General features: G+C 48.7%; 1 protein-coding gene across 3 annotated transcripts in view; it reads right to left on the bottom strand.

The window, feature by feature from the left end:
* Positions 1-18663, bottom strand: part of LOC122719706 (hemicentin-1) — a 40767-nt gene that overhangs the window by 13720 nt on the left and 8384 nt on the right. For 2 of the 3 annotated variants that reach the window (XM_043945757.1, XM_043945758.1), the window contains exon 1: positions 13624-14342. The exons of the other annotated variant lie outside the window; for it this stretch is intronic. In XM_043945757.1, coding sequence (XP_043801692.1) covers positions 13624-13675 — 52 coding nt within the window. In that variant the 5' untranslated portion in view covers positions 13676-14342. Of the gene's footprint in view, positions 1-13623; positions 14343-18663 lie in introns of those variants that run through there. 3 annotated transcript variants of the gene reach the window in all.

Below are 18663 nucleotides of genomic sequence, written 5' to 3'. Positions count from 1 at the left end.
ACCTTCTTTCTTCTTCTTCTATCTTTCTTTCTTTTTTTGTTTTTTTCATCGTTATTACCATCGGTATTAGAAAGTATACCAAGACGCTAAGACCGTTCTCCTCTTTTTTCCGCTCCTCTTTTCTCCGCTCGCTCGTTAAAGTCGAAGCATCGAAGCCGACTCTAATCGTGACACGAGACTCGCATTAACCGGCCGATCGAAGGAAGAAACTCGCGTCGAATATCGCGCAACCGGACCCTCGATAAGGAGACGAACCTATATATTATATTTGCTCGAGCAGCGTCCTCCAAGACTTTGTGCAACGAGCGCATTTTTTAGAGCGAATGTCGCTCGTAAATCTAAATTTGAAAACACGCCGCGAGAATAGGAGTAGGAAGAGAAACGAAAAAGAATGCGATGACACATACAGAATAAATCGCGACGATTTATCATCGAGAACGCTTCTTTCTTCTTCTTCTTCTTCTTCTTCTCCTTCCCCTCCTCTTCCTTTTTCTACCTTCTCGGCTCACGATCACACGTTGGCTCGCGGATCGATCGAAAAACACGACGCAGTTCTCTCGACATCTCTTATCGAAGCCTCTCTTTCGCTTCCCGAAACTGTATCCTGCGAAACTGAGCGAGAGAAGTTGGTCGCCGACACCTGTTGCACGGATATCCGCCACGTTTTCCGCGTGCGTTGTGCGCGCGCCCTCGTGCACGAACGCGAGATGGGAGAGGAGAGGGGGGGAGGGAGGGTATCGCCGCGCGATTAAGCCGCTATTCGCGGATTTGCGTCGTGTTGCGTCACACGATATCGATATCGCGATGAATCAATCCAGCCAAACGATCCCAGGGCCTCGTTCGATTTTCGAAAACTCGCGAATAACTCGCAATCTATTCTTTCTTTTTTTCCCCCCCGCTGCTCGAGCACCAGTTTCTTTCGAAACCACAGGAAACCCTTTAAATTCGAATATAAGCGCGTTTGATAAACGAGCTTTAGTTTACCCTAGTTTAGTTTGCTTTGCACGTTTCTTTACACCGAGTTTCAATTGAGTTTTGTCAAACCACTCGTTAAACCAGTACTATAAATGCGTGAATCCACCGGTCGAGCGTCCAGTGAAAGAACAAAGGGGGAGGGAATGGGGAGATCGATAACTCTCAAGATCGACCGTTATCCACCGATTTCCTCGGATCGTAGCACCCGTTTCGAGCGTGCGTTCGCGGTTGGCGAGGCGCGTGGAGGGCCGAGGGACTCGCATCTGCGAACCCGTCACACCGGTCCCACTCTTCTCTCCGCGCATTAGCGTAGCACCCGAGTTTTCCAATGGCCGCTTCGACCAACCGATTTAAAGGGCTTCCACGAAGAAAGAGAGAGAGAGAAAGAGAGAGAGAAAGATTCGATCGAGGCCATAGTATCATTACCTCGAGGAAGCCCCTTTTTTTTGTGCACTCGTTTACAAGGAAACGAACGGGGATTAAGTTAACCGTTGATTAAACGTTGGACAACGTCTACTCGACTAATTAATAGTTGGAGGAATGGTAAGCAAATTTAACGAAACCGGCTAATTGGCGGATTATACGAGACGCTTTGCTTAACTCTCCGAGGATACGGATTTTCCCTTGAGGAGAAAGGGAAACAACGTTGTATCGAGAAACGGGCGCTCTTTAAACTTGCAAATCGATCGTTCGAAGAGAACAAAATCTCGGGGCTTAATCCCTTTGGTTTTCTTTGCCCGACGTTCGCCCCGAGTTTTCTCTCGAGGATGGCAGGGTCGCACGATCCAGTGCACAGGATGCCTAGAATTTTCCGAGTGAATCGTTTCTCACGTCGAACGGAAAAGAACGCAGTTTTCGGTGGAGGAGGAGGAGAAGGAGGAAAAGGAGGAGGATATTCGTGTTCCAAATACTACGCGTTCTCGTTGTTCAGGCGCTTTTCAAAAAGCAAGACGAGGATAGACTCGTCGAATTTTTTTTTTCCCCCCCTTTTTTTTCTCTCTCTCGTCCGCCCTCTTTTTTTTCCCAGCCCAGGAAAAATATGGTGTACACAACTATGCTCCGTAAGTTTGTGCCCCGTTGCTCCTTCTTCCATCGCGTGCTCCTCGGACCACGGAACTTTGCAAACCATTTTTCCCGACTTCTCTTACATCCTCCTCCCTCACCCTCTCCTTCTCCCTCGTTTTTTGTCCCGTTTGCCCGGCTCTCGGTCCTCTCCATTCCAGATCCCCCTCCTCCCCATTTCGTGTTTTTGTACGAGCAAACCTGGAGGAGAGACGGAAAATTCCCGATGAAAACTGAAAATTCTTGGCTTTGCGCCATTGGATTCCAGCGGTAGGAGCCGGTTGCCGCTCCTACCACGTTGTTACCTACTCTCTTTCTCTCTCTCTTTCTCTTTCTCTCTCTATTCTCTTCTCCGCCCCCTTCCTGTCGCTCGCTTCTGCCTTTCTCTCTCCGTCTTTCTTTTCACCGTCTTCGTCGCCCCCCCCCCTTCTCTCCTCACACTCACTCACTTCCAACCGAGAGAAGAATCCACCTTTGCCACCACTCCCGGACACTCACACACACCACCTCTCTCATCGCCGAAGGAACGCGCCACTCGATTTCTCGCCCGTTCGGCCCCCCCCTATCCCCTCTCCCTTCCTCTCGTCCCCTTTCGTTTCGGCCTTTTAAACGGCGCGATTAATCGATGCTTCTTACTTTCGCTCGATTCCACCTAAAGCCTATTCCATCTCTAATCACGCGAGATGAATCGATCCAAAGAGAGAGAGAAAGAGAGAGAGAAAGAGAGAGAGAGAGACTACCTAATAGGTTATTATAAAGCACCGGACTAGGTGTAATAGAGGTTAAAGAGTCTCTTGTTCTTACCTTCCCAATTTCAGCCAATATATGGAATAATATCGAACAAAGTCCTCGTGAAAAGTCTGGCTCCGCTAATTGTTCCCCGTGCGCGCCAACCGCTCGACGTTTTACGAGCCTATTACGAGCGTTGACCCCCCTCCCTCCATCCCCCCTTCCTCTCGATCGATAGCCTCGCGGCCAATAACTAGCTAAGCTTGCTCGATCATCGTCATCCTTTTCCCCGAAAGAAGAAGAAGGAATTGTTGAACGTTGAGAGAAGAATCGTAACGCTTCTTTTCAAACCTGGTTCCGTGAATCGAGCGAACAACGAGGACCATTGTGCTCGGCGCCAATCGAACCTATCCACGATTTTTCCTTCCTTACAAGGGAAAGGAAAGACCCCCGTACTTACTTATTTACGTCGATTCCGTTCAGAATTTTTCTTCTTTCTTCCCTTCTCTCTCTCTCTCTCTCTCAAGACGAAAGAAAGTAGACTGTACAGTCGAAATCGTAGCAGCTCGTTACCACACGTTCTCGCGTTCACGATCCATGCTCGTCCACGCCGCGAGCACCTTTTATTTATGGTTCGCGTTGCGTTCGCGTAAGTTACGCAATCCGGGCGTTTATGGTCGAGTAACGGCGCGACTTACTACTAGGCCACCAGTTTACCACTCTCCAGTTTGTAAACTAAACCGAATGCGTACCGAAAGTTTTCTCTTCCTTCGGCTCGCCCTCCCTCACCGCGAATATCATCATCGTCATCAACGAAGCCAGCCCGTTTTTATAAAGGAAGCCGGGTGTCTCGCGTAAATTTTCCCACAACTTTTCCCCGGGACCTGAGCTTTTCTCATCGGGCGCGTTGTTGGTTGCTCGGATGACGAGGGAGGGGAGGGAGGGAAAAAAACGAACCAACGAGCTCGCTTGCCTCGCGTTCAAGGAACGGCGAGCGAAGGAGATCGTTACGCTCGAGCGCATCAACCTTAGCGAAGAAGTTTATCCTTGCGAGCGGGGTAAGGGGAGGAGGGAAGGAGCGTGGATGGAAAGAGAGCGTGGCAGGATGGAGGAAATTAAAAATGGTGGCGGGGAAGAAAAGAAGGAAGAAAGGAAGGAAGGAAGCGGTTATATCGACGACGTACGACTCCGTGCTCCGTGGTAACCTCGATATATAAAACTAGTTTTGTCGAATAGCTCGAGGATATAGCTCCCGTTCCAATGTTCTCCTTTGTTCTCCTCCTTGTTATCGAGCCACTCCTCCTTCTCCTTCTCCTCCTTCTTTTCCTCTTCGCTTTTGCTCCCTCTAGGACTTTTCTCTAGGAAAGGGAGGAGAGCGAAGGCAGAGGAAAGAAGAAGTTTGGATCCGTCGTCGTCCGATAGGACAATCGTGGAAGAAGGGGAATCGTTCGAAGAAGGCCTCGAGAGGCGACGAGCGGAGAGCAAGAACGTGGCAGGAAAGTGTTTATCCTTGAGATTGGACGTTCCGGGAGCTATCCTCGTAATCCCCAGGTGGCAATCTCGTAATCCTGGCGTATAACTTCGCCTCCCTCTCGGCTCCACACCGATTCGCCACCAACACGCACCTCTACGAGGCCGGGGGATATCTTATCCTATTTTATCCGAGATTCGGCCCCATTGTGCCCCACAACGTATATTTTTCACTTCGTCCTCCTTTCTCGAGAAAAAGAGAGAGAGAGAGAGAGACGCAGTGCGAGGAAAACCCGTACCGATTCGCTCGAGAGATCGAGGAATATCGAATGATAAAAGGAAGAGGAGCGTTAATCGTTAAGAGGGGACGAAGGTAGGGGTCACTCGAGCCAGCGACTTGAACCTCCTCTGCCCCCCTCCTTGAAACCGTGGCGACCACTCTGACTTAACGAAAGGTAAACTTTCTCCTCAGCGAGGACAAACTTAACCCCGGCTCTTTATCTCCTTCCCCATCTTCCGCCCGGTTGAACATCGGTCTTTCCCGCGTAATCGAAACGATCGTTCGCTATTCCACCTGTTCCACCATTCGTGGCCGCCTCGTCACGAGTCGCGACGAAACGAGACAGCGTTTCGTCCTCGTGTATCCTCGTAACACGACGTCGGAAAAAAGTGAGAGGAGGGGAGGGGAGAAATGGAACGCGTGCTGGCCCCTGCTTGTCCCGAATCAATAAAAACGCGAATCACGGATATTATATGCACAGAGTTATTCATCCTATCCGCTCCTCTATCGTCGAAATTAATCAACTAGAACGACGAGAGAAACGATCCTCTTTTTATAACGCTTCCCGCTTTTATAAAGTAGAGTAATGAGAAGCGTCAACATTTGCGATTCTCGAGAGCCGATATTTCGAAGCACGCGCGAAATAATGTGTATATATATATGTATGTGTGTGTGTACGTGTATCGATGGGACGAAAGGAGCGTTCCTCACACGGACGATGGAAACGTCACACCGCGAGGATTTACAGAGACAGGACGTGGGGAAGGGAGAGGGGAAAGGAGAGAAGGCGAGTAGTAATTCGATATCTCGGAGGAGGGGAAGGACGTTTATGTCAACAACTCTCCGACAATGGACTCGCCCTTCAGATCACCAGCTTTTGTGTAAACGTACTTGCTCGTTGGTTGGATTATACGCCGTGGAGTCGAGCTAAAACTTTGTCGTTTCGTTGCATCGTTGATTCGAATTCGCGTTTCCCTTCTTGTTCTTCGTTTTCTTGGATGCTTTTTAATTTTAACGATCGGGCCACGGGGAACAGGACTCGACGACAACGATGACTTGACTCTTCGGTCAAAGAAACCGAACACGACGACGGGGCTTTTGGCGAAAACAGTCGGACAAACAATTATGGAAATTACGATCATCTGCATAAAAGGAGAGGGAGGGAGGGAGGGGTTCAAAGGGGAAACGTCGATCCTTTTAACGGAGATAGCGGGTGGAACGTGGTCGTTCCGTAATATAATCGGGAATTTCTGGCCTGGCAAAAATCCCCCGGAGACGTACCCCGTTTAAAACGCCGGCCCCGTTCTCAACGCGGCGGCGATTCGAGCACGAAAAAGAGGCGTTCGCGGCCGTTACAAAGATAGCCCGTAATAGAATTTGAACGATCGGTTCTCGATCGATCGGGTCTCCTAAATCGATCGACCTTCTTTCCTTCCTTTCTTCCTTCCTTTCTTTCTTTCTTTCTTTGACGGAAGAAAAACTTTTTCCCTGGAGGAGAGGAAACAAAAAAGGCAGGAAGGGAGGGAGAAAGAGAGAGGTTAATTCTAATCGTGGCTACGTAAACGAGCTCACGAATAAAGATAAAAAAGAGGGGTCATACACTCACTTTTCTCCTCTCCATCCCTTTCTTTCCGTGTCACTTACCCTTCTGTCTCTATTTTCCCGCATCGTCTTCTGCGGGTCTTCTGTGTTTACCGTACGATCTCTCTTTTTCTCTCTCTCTTTCTTTCTCTTTCTTTCTCTTTGTCCGCTCAGGTTAGGTCTTTTCTAAGCTCTTTCCACTCCCTCGTTCCCTCGTTTCCGCGACTTCCGCGTGGCTGTCCATCCAAGTTCCAACTTGGACGGGAAGGTAGGTATCCCGCGTTAACGATGTCCAGAGGGGGTAAAACGGTTAGCCTCGACCGAAAAACTGGGCGGCACCAGACCAGGGGAGAGGGGAGAGGGGAAACACGAGGAAAGTTGCCTCGAAATTAAAGGGAGGGAAGGATAAAGAGGAAGAAGCGGGTGGAAAAAGTTGCTTGAAAAAAAAAGAAGAGCACAAAAGAGAAGATTGTTCGTTGAGGGATTGCTTGATATGGATATTTCATAAGATGTCTGACATCACCGATCGAATCGAAACTGAAGAGACATCGTTTTCGTCGTCTGCACGGAACGAAACAGAACGTATAACACAGACGGGAAAGCAATTCGATCCGGAAGATAGAGGCGAATGGTTCACGGGGGGAAGAAGAAGAAGAAGAAAAAGAAGGAATAAGAAAAAGAATAAGAGAGCGGCAGCGATGCTATTGTCACGGATAATTGGACGGCTAGTTAACCGAAGCCGGCCAGTAAAATTGGGACCCGCGCTATCTCCGTTACGTCCTCGGTTAAGAAATTTTCCCGCAACGTTTACAACGATTCGAGTCGCCTCTTTGTTCGTTCCACGACCGCGATAAGCCACCGATTCCCCATTCCGTCCTTCCGATCCTTGAGACGGGAGACAAAGAACGGCGTCCATTAGAACGGCGGATTGTGGGAAAGAACGGAAGGTGTGCGGGAGGAGGGGGGACAACGACGAGCTGCATAGGTAATACCGTGTAACGGGGCAATGCGGGATAATCGGGGAATTAAAGTTACACCCGACGACGACGACGACGACGACGACGCGATCTCGTTCGAGCGTGGCCAAGGCTAGTGGTTTCGCCTTACGCTCGTGGTTTCCCTCGTTCGGATACAATTTCTTTCTCTCGACTGGGAAATCCTCTCCCCCCTCTCCTCGCGCGTGTCGCGAGCGCTCAAACTTCTTCTTCTTCCGCGTTCACCGCCGATTCGATCGCCGTTAATTTCGAAGGAAAATTACTAAATTCGATTTTCGCTTTTTCGTTTCTACCATCACACGTAGAATCCAGAATATTATATCCAACGTATACATCGATGTAAAAATTGTTTTTTACTTCTGGAATAACACGTAACGTAAGCTGAATTGTAAATACGAGGATCGCGACGGATGAGTTAAGTAAATGGGAGGAGAGAGTGGAGGAGGAAAGCTTCTCGAAATACCTCTAGGCCGGAACGGGAAATGAAGGTTTCGTTGGTTGGTTACGCGTTTCCGATTCGTAAATGGGTTTATACAGGGAATAGATTTTCCAACTTGTCGATGTAATTCGACTCGGTTTAACGAGTTTTCGGAGACGCGAGTCTGAGATCGACTTCCGTAACAGGAAAAGAGGAGGAGAGGGGAGAGAGGGACGAAAAGAACATTTTCAGCTTGCTCCCCACGCGTGTATCGTTGCGCGTAACGCGCGTTCCACACGTGCTCGACAGATGTTGCGCGAGTTTTTCCGCCACCGGCCGTTCGTCGACCACCCGTGCCGTGATAATAAAGAAAAGTGAGTGGGCAGTGGGAAAGGGGGGGAGGGGAACAAGGAGGAGAATTCGGTTCTATTAAATTTGAACGCGTATATATATATATATATATATATCGATATTATTCCGCGTCGAACCGCGGCAGAAAATCTCTCTCTCTCTCTCTCTCTCTCTCTCTCTCTCTCTCTCTCTCTCTCTCTCTTTCCTTCCGCCAAACGACGGAACGACGGGTTAATGCTCGGGGCATAAATATCGAGGCTCTAATTACGTCGACGAGGCGAGCGCACGCGCCTCCCATATACCGGCCATATTCCCATCGAATTCGTAATTATGGGCTTAATTGAAAACGTGCCCCGGCCATTCTCCGTCACCGACCGAGGTCCCCCCCCCCCCCCCCTCCTCCCCCGTCCTCTCGTAATTCCTAAAAACAAAACTCTCTCCCCTCTCTCCCCGCCCCTCCTCGCCTCACACTATTTCGCGCTCCGCTCGTCGTTCCACACCTCCCCTCCCTCCCTTCTCTCCCTCGATGACCTCGATGCGAGTTACGGTATCGCCGCGACCGGCCACGCTTCGGATCCGGGTCGGTCGTTGTTATTGTCGTCGTCATCGTCGTCGGTCGTCGTTTGTTATTGTTGTTGTCCTGCGCGTGTTGTCCTCCTCTCCAACAAAGAGAGAAAACAGTGGAGGGGGGGGAAGAGGGGGGAGGCAAAAAAAGGAAAACACAGGATGCAAACCGACGGCCGTACAATTTATATGGAGCGGGAACCGAGCCAAGAAGCCGGCGGCCCGCCCGGTTGAACCCCCTCGAATCTCGTAAATCCCCGCGTTCGCGGATACGCGGTGGCGAAGGAAGGATACGCGGGGAGGGTGGCGTGTCCGCTTGGATAGGGAATAGGGAACGACGTAATCGAGGGACGCGACGAGAGGCCGTGAGAACGGGCCGTTCGGGTTAATGGCACTGGAGGAAACGCGAGTTTCGTTTCTCTCTCTCTCTCTCTCTCTCTCTCTCTCTGAGCTTCCGCTCTGAAACGCGACGTCGCGATTGTCGCGAAGGTGAGTGAGATCGACAATAGAGGATCGAAAGATTGATTTTTCGGTGCAGCTGGAACTGGATCCGTTTCCTTTTCTGGCATTTTTTAATAGCACGAGTTATTCTCCCCCTTCCCTCGTGGAATAGATTCCGAGTGGGAAGGGGAAGGGACGGAGAGTGGCCGCAAGAAAAACGAATTCCTCTGTGCGCGCGTATACATACATATATATATATATATATATGTATATATAAGTCGATAACGCGCGGAAGAGGGAGTATACCGTACTACCGTCGTCGTCCCGTAGCTGAGCTTATATAGCCGGTTATATAGGTTATATATCGCTCTCTTTGATCTTTAAAAAGAATTCAATTTGCCTGGAGATTGAGCCAGGGTCACCGAACCGCGTGCAAACGTCGATCGTTCTTCCCCCTCGAGGGGGTGCACCCCGCCGCAGAATCGGTCGCTTTCCCTCGAAAACTGTTCCATCCTGTCACCCGTGTCCCGTGTCCTTTCCTCCTTTTCCCCTCCCCCTCTGTCCCCGTTTTTCCGATTAAACTCGAACCTTCGACTCTCTCTCTCTCTCTCTCTCTCTCTCTCTCTCTCTCTCTCTCTTTTGTTCGCGTTTCTTAACCGAGTTGGAGGGAAACAGAGAATTCGAGACCGATTTCTGAAACTCGGGGACGAATTGAACGACGGCCAAAGTCTGGGACGGGTGTCGAGAAACGGGCGGTTTGGAAAAAGAGGAATAAAGAGGAAGAAGCCACGACTCGACTCGACTCGACCCGGAATCGAAATCCGATCGGAAACGCGGTGGCCGGTTGTCGAGTCGGAACGAATATTCGAAACGGAAAGGGGGAGGGGGGAGAAGGGGAGAGCAATGTTCCAAGCGATGTTACCAGCTCTTGGCCGAGCTCGTAACGAGCATTCATATGATATCGGAATATCCTTAACGGCTACCTTCGCCAAACACCGATCCTCGCGGAAAAACTTATCGCTTCTTAACCGACGACGACGACGACGACGATGGAGACGACGTCTGGCACGATTTTTTTTTTTTGTTCGATACAAGAATACGATACGAGCGGAATAAACGAAACGCGGGGAAACGAATATTGGAGCGCGGATATATCTGGCTTTGGCCAGAATTTTCGCGGGTAAATTTAACTCGGCCCGTTTCGCTCGTTTCTAGCTCGCCTCGTAATCGTATTAACCGGGAGCCACTGCTACGCGAACGGTTCTTTTTTTCTCTCTCTCTCTCTCTCTTTTTTCCTTTCTTTCTTCCTTTCACGCGGTTCGTTGAAAAAATATCCGCGAATAATATCGTTCCGTACACGGTATTTGCCCCTCGTGCTCGGCTCGCCCTCCCTCCCTCCCTCCCTCCTTCCCTCCCTCCCGTTCAAACGAACAGTTTTCGAGAGAAGAACTGGATGGAACGACGGACGAGCGTCGAATTATCTCGTTTCCATCTATTATCTCCTCCCCAATTTTGAGAACATTGTCGAGGAAGAAGAAGAAAAAGAAGAAGAAGAAGAAGAAGAAGAAGAAAACGACGATCGTTCGAATTTTGGAAAGTTTCTTTTTTCCAAGATCCGTGCATCGACTACCCCCCTCCTTTTTTTTACGATTATTACACTCGATTCCCTTCGAAAGCTTTGCCGCCCTTCGGGGAAGACGCTTAATTACCTTTTGTGGAAAGCTAGAGAAATGTCTCGCGATCCTTTTAGGAATCTCCCTCTCCCTCTCTCTCTCTCTCTCTCGGTGCACGCGGCTGAAAGGGATTCGTTTCCTCTTTCTCCCCCCTCCCCCTCTCGCGTTAACTCCGTGACCAGACATTAGCGTAATGCACGGGACGCGTGTCGGGTAAAATTCTCTAGCGAGTGCTGGTGGAGGAGGAGGAGGAGGAGGAGAAAATCGATACGCGCTAACGAGCAGCGAAAAACCTTCTTCCGGCTCCCGTTTGCACGCTTCCCCCCCCTCTTCTTCCTGGCCCCCCTGGTCACCGGCCCGAACTCTCTCCACTTCCGTCAAAGGGAAGCCGTAGGGAAACTGGAATGGAACTAGAATGGAACGAAATTCCAAGATTCGAAACGCTCGAAGGAAGGGGAAAAGGTGTCGCGGACCTCCTCCTTCCCCTCCTCATCCTCCTCCTCCTCCTCCTCCTCCCTCCTTCTCGCGACACGAGCGCGTAATCGACGACAAGGGGTTCACGTGGGATAATTTCACTTTGCTTGGACGCGATAAGGCGATTGCGGAATCGCGTGATCCCCCACGTTCCCCCGCCTTCTACCCTTCACCGCGGTTCTTTTCGCAGCCAACCGACCCTCCCTCCCTCCCTGCCTCCAACCTCGATAAATCCGGGGGAACCATAAATAGGCCGGGTGAGACGCGTCTCGCGAGAGGGTGCGACGGAGGCTGCGAGCTGGCCGCCGGCCAGCGGCGTATTTTCCTCCCCCTCCCCTCCTCCCCGCTACACGAGTAACCACCATCGCGCTATCGATGCTACCTGCTTAAATCATCGATGGAGAGAGAGAGAGAGAGAGAGAGAGAGAGAGAGAGGGTGGGTGGTCGCGGAAACGAGGCGGAAATCGGACAACGAGGCGTTCCTGGCGGCTTTGATCGCGAAAGGAACACGCGTGCACGTGAATCCAATTACGCGGGATGAACACCTCGCTCCGTACCCTCGCTCCAATTAACGGGAAAAACTAATTTTCGCGCAGCGCCGTCTCTCTCTTTCTCTCTCTCTCTCTCTCTCGCCTATTTTTCCCCCTTCTTTTGTCCTCGCTCGTCCGTAGAATACCCCTTTTCCTCCACTACCTTTCGCTTCCTATATGTATTTTTCTATATATGTATATATAATATATACATATATATATATATTTTTTATTTGCGTTGGTTTCGAGCGGCGGCGTCCGGATTGAACGCGCGCGGCCTGCTCGCTCTCGTTCCGCTGAATTTAATTTAGCACTTACCGTATTGGCGGGGGCCACGGTTAACCGTTTAACCGCCTAACGCCTTTGCCAACTTGGGAGGAAGGGAGGGGTGGGGAGCGGAGGGGGAAGCCACGGTGGACAAGCCACCGTTTTTCACCGTCCTCTCGGTCCGTGCGTCTAAATACGCGCACGCTCCGCTCGGTTTTTCTTTTTCTATCCCATCTTGGAAAGTTCGCGGCACACCTCCATCCACCTTCGACTTGGATCGACTCGCCTTCGCACCAGAAATTTTTGGAAAAAAAGAGAAAGAAAAATTCGAGGAGGACTCGAATCGACTTCGAAAGAGTTTAATTTCAACGGTTATTTCTTCTGCTTCATATATATATATATTTTTTTTTCTCGCACTTTTTTTATAGCGGTCAATCCGTAAAAGAACCGAGAAGCGAGAAGAAATCGCGACGACGCGCGTATTCGAGCAAAATCTGATATAAGAGAGAGAGAGAGAGAGAGAGAGAGAGAGATGGTGATGCGTTACCGAAACCTTCCCTCCCTTTCCGGAAACGCAAGCTATTAAACGCAAGCCTTCCCCCTCCCTCTCTATGCTGCAAGCCTTTTAATCAGGCTAATGCGTAGCTTCGAATTATACCGTTTCCCTTTCCAGCACCGGCAACACAGAGGATATCGGGGAAGGTTGCACAGGTGGAAATCAAACCCGGCCGCGTCAACGTCGTTCCTCGAAGTGAAACGAGAACGAATAGGATCGAAATCCGCCCATCTCGAGGAACGAAGAATTGTCATCGCCTTTTTTTGGTAGATGACATCGACTGATATCGTTGCGAAACAGGCAAAAGAAAGAAAGAAATCGATGTTTCCATGAATTTTTACGAAAGAACTTTTACAAATAACCGTATAAATAGCGTTATTTCCTCCTCGAATGAAGAATCGTCATCGTTTTTGCTACGTGGCGTTAACTATCATTTTGAAACAGGCAAAAAAGAGAGAAAGAGAGAGAGAAAGAGAGAGAGAGAAATTACTTTGACATTTTCAAAAAGGGTTTTTACGAACAAATTTTTATGAATTGACGAAACAAGTAACCCGTGTAAATCGGGTTATTTCCTCGGAACGAACAAATAGGATCGAAATTCTTCTCGAGAAACAAAGAATTGTCATCGTTTTTGATAGATAGCTATCGTTTTGAAGCACAAAAACAGAGACAAAAAGAGAGAGAGAGAGAGAGAGAAAGAAATCATCTCGACGCTTTCAAAAAGGGTGAATTTTTACGAAAAAACAAAACAAGTAATCCGTATAAATCGCGTTATTTGGGTTACGAGGAAACCCGACTAGTTCGAAGAAAATCCGCTTTGCATTGTCGAGGAACGCGTATTCCTGACGCGGCAACATTCGCAACGCCATCCAAATATATATATACGAAAAGAGAGAGAAGACTTCCGCCCCCTTTTCCCGATAATCCACGTCATCTCCTCCCCCTTCTCGCGAAACTCTGCTGGACCTTATCCATGTCCATGCATTTTGGCCGCGACCCAACTTTCCCCCAACCCACCTTTCGCTTTCCACCAAAATCCCTTCCTCCTCTTCCTCTCTCTTTTCGTCGTCCATCTATCCATCCATCCATCTGTCCATCCATCCATCCTCCTTCTCGAATGTAGTAGCATAGTCGACTCGTTCGCGAAATGGATCGCGCGAGATCCACGGGAAAAGAGAATGGCAGGGAGGGGAGGGGACCTGTTGAATCGAATAACCGATCTCCCCGGCAAGACACGAAAGAATATATTTCACTCACCTACGGTAATCGCGAGCAGCGCGAGCAAAATCCAACGATGCCTCCTCGTCATTTCCTTTCTTCCGATCGTTCAAACAATCTCACGTCCGCCAAAAACTCACACTTTATCGTTCGCGGTTCTTCCAGAATCTCTCCAGATCTTGCATCGAAACGAAAAAAAAAGAGACGCGACGTTTCACGCGCGCGCATGAATCTCCAAGGACGAAGTCTCGTCGGAGATCGTCATGACGATGAGGGTCGCCGACGATGCAGCTCGCGGGATCGAGATCGGCGACTGAGCAGGAAGGACGACCACGAGGCCGCTTCGAGAGCGGAACGAAATGGAAAAGGGAGGAAGAAGGCACCGCGCGTTGCCGCCACCTCGATAGCCAACGGTTAAATGCGACCGTTTCTCCCGATTCAACGCGTTAGACGAAGAAGCTCGAGAGAGAGAGAGAGAGAGAGAGAAGACGCTGTTCTCGCGCATGCCTCCATGCTCCTCCAAAACTTTCCAACTCCAAATAGTCGAATCGAATTCGTTTGTTTCTCGCGCCACTTCCTCGTGGAAAACAAAACTATATTATTCCCCTCCTTCCTCCTTTCGAGAACGGGCCACGATTGATCCGCCGAGACACGTTCGTTCTTCTCCTCCTCCTCCTTCTTCTCTTCTCTCTCTGTTCTTTGGACGCTCAACGATGCGCAACCGTCGTTAAGCAGGAGGCAGGTATCGCGGTGAAATTACTGGCGCGCGTTTCGACCGACCGCGGTGACGTGGCGCTGCTATCTGCCCACGCGGTGTTTCGTTCGCGACAACGTTTTACGAGAGACGATTCGACCGCGATGAATCCCTCCCCGCTCTTTTATCCGCGAGGTGAGGCGAGGCGAGGCGCGTATTTCTGTATCGGCGCTGCGTGACGCGATGAAAATCGGAACGAGTGAGACGGAAGGAAGGAAGGAAGGAAGGAAGGAAGGGAAGAAGGAGAAAACGATCGTTAAAACGTTTAGATAGATAGAGTGAGAGAGAGAGGGAGATATGTAGAGGTGCGAGGACGGGTGTACGGGAGAAGTTAACCACGGAATGGAGGGAGAGAGGGAGAGAGAAACTCGCAGACTCCGCATCCGGCCGCTCGATGGTAGACCCGTACAATTGTCTGGCATTGTGCTTGCAAATCAAGCGGCGGCCCGAATTTACATGAGATTTACGGCATTCCGTTTGCCGCAGACCCCCTCCTACCTCCTCCTTCCTTGTAACGCTCCGCGATCTCTCGTCCACCAGCGAGACGCGACAAAAACCTTCCTTCCGCGAGGACACGCCTTCGATAAATTCCTCCTCCTCCTCATTCTCCTCGAGATAGACGATCGCGATCTTTTTTTCTTTTTTCGAACCAAATCCAGTCCTCTCTATTGAAAAATGAGAAAGATGTCGCGCGAACTAGATGATACTCTCGCTGGCTTATTAACGAGCGTGTAATCGTTGATCACGATTTACGTTTCTCGTGTGCCGGATTCGTGATTTCCAGGTTTAAATTAGGCGAAACAGCTCCCTCGACGTCTCTTCGTTACACGCTCTCGCGCGAAACTAAATTCCCTCTCTCTGTATCGAGCTTCCTCGTGGAAAATCCGAGGGACGATCTTGACCCCCAATTCGGCCTACGATGAATATCATTCTGTCGATCGAAAAGGGAGAGGAGTGGAACGGTATGCGAGGATTGACTATGGGAGGATCGGCGCGGATCCATTAAGTATTCGGCCGGGTTTAATTACGAGAATAAAGTTTCCGCTCGATTGGAAAAGTTTGCTTTGCGGCGCCTGCATACTCGATCGCGGCGGCTCCTCCTCCTCCCCTCTCCTTCCCTTCCTCTCGAGAGCAACCTTTCTTTACCACCGCGGGAGGGACAGGCGGGAGAACGTCGCGTAAAAATTCCAAGTTCGCTCCGTCGAGTATCAAACAAAGTTCCATCTCTCCGTTTCCTCCTGAGAATTCCCGCCAACCTGAGAGGAAGCGAGAATGTTCGGCGGGGAGTTGATCAAAGGGATCGCGCAGTTCGATGCAATTACTCCGAGAGGAGGGATGTCTCTCCAAGGTAATTCGATCGATCTTGCTCGATTTTATATATCGTTTAACGGGCGGGAGGGAGGGGGAAGGGCGCTATGCTAGCAATTACGCGATATTCGATATTCGCTCGTCGTGCAAATAAACGATGACCTCTCGTAACGAATCGACGGTTCCCAGTTTGTTCGAAGGCGCCTCGTATACACAAGATATATATATATATATATAAAATAACCGCGTTTTACGACCGAAATTCATCCCCTCCCTTTCTTACCCGAGCTTCAATTCGCTCAACCGATACATAAACGATAAATAAACCAACCGTTTCTAAACGTACGAAGGATGGATAATTCTTTTTCGGGAGAATGAAAATGATCCGACACCGATACCGCTTTGTATCTTCTTTCGAATTTTCTTGAACTGCAACCACTTTTCTTATCTATCTATAGATAAGATCGGAAAGAAACAAGGAAGAAGGGAGAGATCCAAATCGGTCACGGATAAACGAGACAGGGGATCTTGTAATTAATCCTTTTGCAGGATGGCAACGTTATTAATTATATCGCGATAAATAAACTCGCTCCGTTGTCTTACTCCTCTCGTCGCCGAGGACGGCGCTCGAGTCGTTAACGGAGTGGCGAAAGCCGTTCGAAGGATTCGAGGCTTAACACGGAAATTTCCATATCGATGTACGTAGTAGTAATTCGGATCCGGGACGAGGATGGAATCCCCGCGGTGGTTGCGGTTCCTCTTCGAGATTCCGACCTATTCCTGGAGAGGAATCGCGATGAAGAGAGAGAGAGGGAGGGGGAGAGAGCGGAAGGAGAGAATCGGTTAAGGGGTTTATCGAGGGGTTGGCCGAGGCGGAGGAGGAGGAGGAGGAGGAGGAGGCGAGCCGTGACCGGGACTTCCTTTCGCACGGCCCCGCGATAAAAGAGGGGACCTCGAGAGATAGCGATCTTGCTCTTCGAGAGTCGAGACGCGTTCGGGAACGGGAGAGGTAAAACACCTCTCTCGACGAAACGTTGACGAGGCCCGGGGAGGAAACGTTGAGGAAACGCGACTCCTCCCTCCGGAGACTGTTTCGAAGTGGGTTGGAGAGGAACAAGACGGAATCGGGTATCAAAGGCTAAACGTTTGGTGGTTCTAATTAGCGGGAAGGATTTATGGGTTGGCCCATAATTTTCCTGCCAATCGATTACTCTTAATAAATAAAAATAAATAAGGATTAATATATATATATATATATATATATATATATATATATATATATTAGGTGTGTGAATAAGTTCTTTTCTCCCTTTTTTTTTACAAATTCAAGATTTTATTATATAATTTTATTATATAATATGTATATAATAAGATTTTATTATATAATCGGGTAGAAGATTACTGTTTCAAAATACTTTCACTATATCACCCTTATTCTATATAATCTTTCCCATCCCCCAAAGAACTCTGTAAAAGAAAAGCTGTTTGATTAGGACTGGATTTGATTATTTGTTCCTGTCGAAAATTCTCTCCATGATAAACGGTTCTAATCTGTGAAATAAAAACGCACCTCGAGGAATATTTTGTAAATAAACCCCAATAATTTTGGAAAAAGGAAATAATAAGAGATGAAAGAAGGTGATAGAACAGAATGGTTCATATGTAACGCAATGAATCAACCTTAAACAACAAATATTGTGCATTCATTTCGTATGAAAAAAAGAAAGCGCACCTAATATGTATTAGGTCTTAAGTTTAAGTTCTTTCTGTTTTTGTTTTCCAAATTCAAGATTTTAAACTACTTTCACCCTCATTTTCAATAACTTTTTCTAACCTTTTTTGTTTTCCAAATTTAAGATTTTAACGTACTTTCATTTTCTATAATTTTCTATAATTCAAGATTTTAAAGTACTTTCACCCTCATTTTCTAAAATTTTTTCCAACCCTTTTTGTTTTCCAAATTCAAGATTTTAAAATACTTTCACCCTCATTTTCTATAATTTTTTCCAACCCTTTTTATTTTCCAAATTCAAGATTTTAAAGTACTTTCACTTTCATTCTCTACAACTTTTCCCAACTTAGTCGGTCAATTATAAATTCCATCCCCGAGGAACGAAGGCTGCTCGCTGATTAAGTCATCGATACAGCGTTTTCTTCCAATGGCGCGTATAAATCATTTCAGTAGCTTGAACAGCCGATTTCCTAAGCTGGAACGCGAACGATGCTTCTCTCGTCGCGATTCTTTTTAAAAAGAAAGGACAGCGTCACGAATTGGGAAGTAATTCGAATTCGGTTACGATCGTGAAAAAGAAGGGGGAGGAACTTATTCGCGCATCTAATATATTCCTTTCGTCAACGATGAAGCGTCGCACCTGCTAAGAAGCTAGAAAATCAGCGCGGAGGAAGAGTCGTGTCCCTCCCTCCCTCCCTCTCCTTCCGCTCGTTCCGTTTCGTTTCGCTTGGCGCGAGGAGGAAAGCGACCCGCTCCAACCGGGCCAACCGACGTTTAATCGAGGCAACGGTTTTCCGCCAACGGGCCCGTGCTCGGACAGGTGGCGTGCTCGCAATTGCGACGCTTTATCGTCCATCTTATCGCCAACCGTTCTCTTATCCAACGACTCTCCCTCTCTCCCCCTCTTTCCAATCTCCCTCCCCTCTCCCCCCTCACTTTTTTCCCCAAATTCCAAAATTCTATCGCGAGTCTATCGAAACGAAGAGAGAGAGAGAGAGAGAGAGAGAAAATANACTCAGAGAGAGAGAGAGAGAGAGAGAGAGAGAGAGAGAGAGAGAGAGAGAATAATTCTTCTTACTTCGAAGAACAAAGACGAGGCGAATAGCTAGGATTGATAATCGACCGACCGATACCCGTACGATGCTTTTCCAGATCGAATGAGGATGCCTAGTTGAATAAAAGTTTCTCCAAGAATTGTAAAAAAGAAAAAAAAGGTTAGGTGGAAGATCGAAAAAAGGCCGCGGTGCGTGATTGAACGCGATACTATACGATATATATATATATA

The sequence above is a fragment of the Apis laboriosa genome, unplaced genomic scaffold (genome assembly GCF_014066325.1).
Source record: "Apis laboriosa isolate Shangri-la unplaced genomic scaffold, ASM1406632v1 scaffold9_cov152, whole genome shotgun sequence".
NCBI classification, from domain to species: Eukaryota; Metazoa; Arthropoda; class Insecta; order Hymenoptera; family Apidae; genus Apis; species Apis laboriosa.
Note: the sequence above shows the minus strand (reverse complement) of the source record. Positions and strands in the feature narration are given on the sequence as shown.